Source organism: Temnothorax curvispinosus, unplaced genomic scaffold (genome assembly GCF_003070985.1).
Source record: "Temnothorax curvispinosus isolate PA1 unplaced genomic scaffold, ASM307098v1 QBEX01010266.1, whole genome shotgun sequence".
Lineage (NCBI taxonomy): Eukaryota > Metazoa > Arthropoda > Insecta > Hymenoptera > Formicidae > Temnothorax > Temnothorax curvispinosus.
Window position 1 is genome coordinate 36947 of NW_020220046.1, and position 4307 is coordinate 41253.

General features: G+C 39.4%; 1 protein-coding gene across 1 annotated transcript in view; it reads left to right on the plus strand.

Moving 5' to 3' along the window:
* The window catches only part of LOC112459948 (dedicator of cytokinesis protein 6-like), a 15462-nt gene extending 13184 nt beyond the window's left edge, over window positions 1-2278 (plus strand). Inside the window, exons 2-3 of the mRNA XM_025024324.1 lie at window positions 1683-1907; window positions 1988-2278. Of these exons, the coding sequence (XP_024880092.1) occupies window positions 1683-1907; window positions 1988-2263 (501 nt within the window). The 3' untranslated portion in view covers window positions 2264-2278. The remainder of the gene's footprint in view (window positions 1-1682; window positions 1908-1987) is intronic.
* The last annotated feature ends 2029 nt before the right edge of the window (window positions 2279-4307 follow it).

Genomic DNA, 4307 nt, shown 5'->3' on the forward strand with positions numbered 1-4307 from the left:
GTCGCGAAATCGGAATCGCCGATCTCCGATCGCAGCGGAAGTTTCTCGATATTTATGTATATGGTGAAATATTAATTTGGCGGGACAAGTACGGGAATATACCAATCTTTGATTTTGACAAGATACGCCCTTAGCGGCGGAAGTGTAGCATTAGCGATGCGTATTCGCGATTGAACGATCGCAGTTATTAAACGCATTGGAATAGTATAAGTTAATGTATTTTTCTCTCTTAACGTAATATGAGCGACGAGTACGCAGAACTTTGCAAACCAACGTTCGATCCTGAAATCAGGAAACCGATCGTGAAAATCAGCAAACCGCTCGTAAGAAATGGGGATCCGTTCGTGAGAAATAGGCATCCGCGACGCGTCGACTTAACGAGATATCTGATTCGTCGTGAAATCGGAATCGCCGATCTTTGATCTCAGCGGAGGTTTCTCGATACTTATGATAACGCTGAAACATTAATGTGGCGGACTGAAGATGGAGATTTTTATTTTGATATAGACGCGTTAGCGGTGCAAATGTAGCATTAGCGATACGTACTCGCGAATGAACGATCGCCGTTATCCATCGTCCGAGGAATCGGACGACAAACTGCGCTGTCGCGAGCCCATGCCTAAGTTTTCGTCCGATTCGGACGACGAATCGGCGAGAGTCGAAGCACCGTTGTCGTCAAACGCGTGCGCGTCGGTGGTGAAGGAAGACGCGCGATGGAATCTGGCTACCCATCATCTGCAAAGAGAAATCGGAGCGCGAACTAATCGCGAGCGAGAGTGGATAGAGACGACGGTGGCAAACTCCGTTGGGCGAGCGATTATACGCGTTGCCTGCCGCTCGAGTATTATCTTTATTACGAGACGGTGTACGGAGGAGAGATGATACGTCGGATTCAATCCGTTGGACGCGGCGTGTCGAGAGCACGACGTCGCGTATTTGCGAAGCGGCGAGCTCGCCGAGCGACACGTCGCCGATCGACGGCTCGCCGAGAGGGCGCGCGAGCGCGTCACCGCGAGGGATTCCACGGCCGGTGAGAGACTTGCCGCGGCGGCCGTATGGGCGGCTATGAAGACGAAGACGAAGCTGGGCATGGGTATGGAACGCAAAAGGAAAACGAGAAAAGGAACACTGACGTATATTTAGCAAATAAATTAAAAATTATTGAAAATTAACTAACCCAATCGTTTGGAAATCATTTGGAAATATTTGGAAAAAACTTTTCAGAGTTTGGAAAACCATACAATAATCACAATTAATTAAAATCAATTAAGCGTATAATTAGCAGAAAGTTTCTAAAAAATATTGTTTTTTAATCCAATTGCTCCAGAATTATTTGGATAAAGTGTCGATATAATTTTTATTATTTAGAAAACAACTGTATTTTAATAAAAATTAATTAAAGGTCAATATTTCGTTTTAATGTCTGCACTATAGTGCGATAAAGTGCACATACTTCTCCTGACGACGAGTGGCAAGACTGGCAAGAAATCAGCAACCTAACCTACAGTTTGCTCATAAAATTCTCGTAAAATGTCTGCAATTAAAGTTACAACTAGAGGTGGAGCCAATATTCGCGAGTCTTGCATTATACGATGTCAGAGAAAAGAAAAAGGTATATTTTTTATCATTGAAATTACAACTTCAAAAATGCATAATGCTAATTACAAATTGTTATATTTCAGGTGTCCGAAAATTTCTATGTCGACATGAATTCAGAAAGATTGAAAAGAATGCTTGGAGGACACATCGCTTATAGCGATGTAAATACCTTAACTAGAAAATGCGTTTTGAGCATCAATAAACCCAGTCCCGATTTGTTTCTTGTCGTACGGCTCGAGAAAGTATTGCAGGGCGATATATCGGAGTGTGCCGAACCATATTTACGCAAAGATAAAAATAAAGATAAGGTAATAAAATGTTAAAATAAAATACTGATGCATTCAAAATGGCAATTTCTCATATTATTGTCTTATTCATTTCCGTATAGGTAGCTGCTACAGCTGCTGCGTGCGAATGCCTGGGTCGTTATAGAATGCCTCTCGCGTGGACTGCAATTTATCTGTCTGGTGTAATCGGATGCGGTGGTGATACGGATAGCACTGCTGGATTTTTAGACAGAAAGTCGGGCGGTCTGGAACAGTGGCGAAAGAAAGTGGAACCGCCGACGCGACGTGGTTCGCTAGAAAGACGGAGTTTGGATAAAAGACGTAGTTGGTCGCCGGACGATTTTGCCAATTGCCTCGATAGCTTTAGGTTTGTATAATGCTGCATTTTCCTATTGAAAGGCTTAACTAACATCTTGATATTCTTATAGGCCCATTATTTTAACAGTCTCGAGCTTCTTCAAGCAGGAAAGCGAACGACTTCGCGATGAAGATTTTTATAAGCTTTTGGTTGAACTACGAAGACCTGGTTCCAACTTGAAACGATTAAAATGCTTACCGGGGATTTGAAATTGGATCTCAGTCCCAGACTCGAAGAACTACCGAGGTGTCTTGATCCCGACCTTAGAAGATTAGTTCCATATCCGGTTGGAAAGAATTGACCGGTTAAGGAGATAGTCTCGAGTTTACAGACGAAGTTGTTTCGCCCGATTTAACATATCGTAATTTTCTAGATCTTTATCCCAAGGTGCATATCGAATAAAATTGTACGATCATTCTTGTTGTAGATAGTAGAGCCATTTGGCGAATAAATCAGGCGATCAAGCCGGTTCTCTACAGGAGTTATATGATAAACAAGTCAGAAAATTGGTAGATTACGTTGTTTGGTCCCAAGAGGAAGAAAATCATCGCGTTAATGAGGTGCTACGACTGGGCAAGGCAAAGACAACAACGAATTTGTTTGGAATTGAAGGAAGCTTTAAAAAGTTTGAAATCGATTGATTAAATAGATTAGACTGAGGAATTAAGATTGTGCATTCGAGAAGAGAGGAGTCAGCTTTTATAAGCGAAATTATTTATAACGATTTTTTGCTACTCGCCTAATCGGATCGAGAAGGCGTTTCTCGCGGTCTCGACGGGAAAAAGATTAATTGTGAAAGACTAATACGTTACGTTAGGAAAAAATAAAGTAGAGATCACACATTATAAGAATAAATCTCGCGCTTTTGTAAGTATTCGGAAATATAATATATTTGGAAGTTCGGTCCCAAAACCCGGTGGGGATTTCAATTCCGTCGTGTAACGCAGCGTCGTGATTTAGCATAGTCTAATCTACCTATTTCAACGTAGGAATTACCATTTTTCTTTTTGGTATTTACTCTGCTGTGACGCAATAACCAAAAACTTTAAAGAACGGAGGAGAAAGAATTTAAACTTTTCGAGAGTTTATATATATATATATATATATATATATAATTTTATATACGCTAAACGGAAGCGTTCGTGTGCTACGTGCAGTGTGAGGATCGTTCTGTAGCCGATAATTCTCTTTGTTTATTTTATTGTGTAATTAGCGTGAGAAAATGCCTCACTTTAATAAAACATGAGACAATCGCAGAATTATGCAAGGAAGATTGTTATCAAAAAGTACGGTTCCTTGCGTGTAAAAAGTTATTTTATTTCCGTTATAACGGATTTAAGGCTTCTGTTAATGTCTCCTTAAAATGTCGGAACCGAGAAATCGCCGGGATTCTTCTCTTGGGAAGACAGAAGCCTCGATTCGGATATTACTTTGCAATTCAAAAATCGAAAAATTTGCAGCGGACAAGCTATTGTTACCGATACGCTTGTAACTCTGGTGTTTATGAAACGAAAAATCTTGATACTGCCGAAAAGTCCAAAAATGTATATCAATTCTCTCCCTGCGATATTGTTAATATCTAATTAATTTGGCTACACGTGTTCACGAACAAGGAACGTGACTTTCTTCGCACATCGTCAAACTTTACTGCACAATGTCTAGGACACTTACGTTCATTTTTAAGTTTTTACACACAATTTAATATTTATTTACACTTTACGTCGGTTAAATTATATATATATTTATATAATTTATTTATAAATAAAATTTGTCATTTATATATAAATTTTATATACATATACATACATAATTGATTTCTATCGTCTCTAACTAACTGCGCAGTAACGTAATAGTACTATAATGTATTATTGTACCTTGTCGTTTATAATAATAAATCAGTAAAGTCAGAGACACATACGTTGATAATTGTCTTTCTCTTTTTTTTACCCTCTCGGGTACGATGAAGAGGGAACGTCTACGAAAACTGGATGTATAGTAATAAAGATCGTATATAGTAATCGACTGCGTCGATCCGGTACTAATCTTTTATTATTCCAATAATA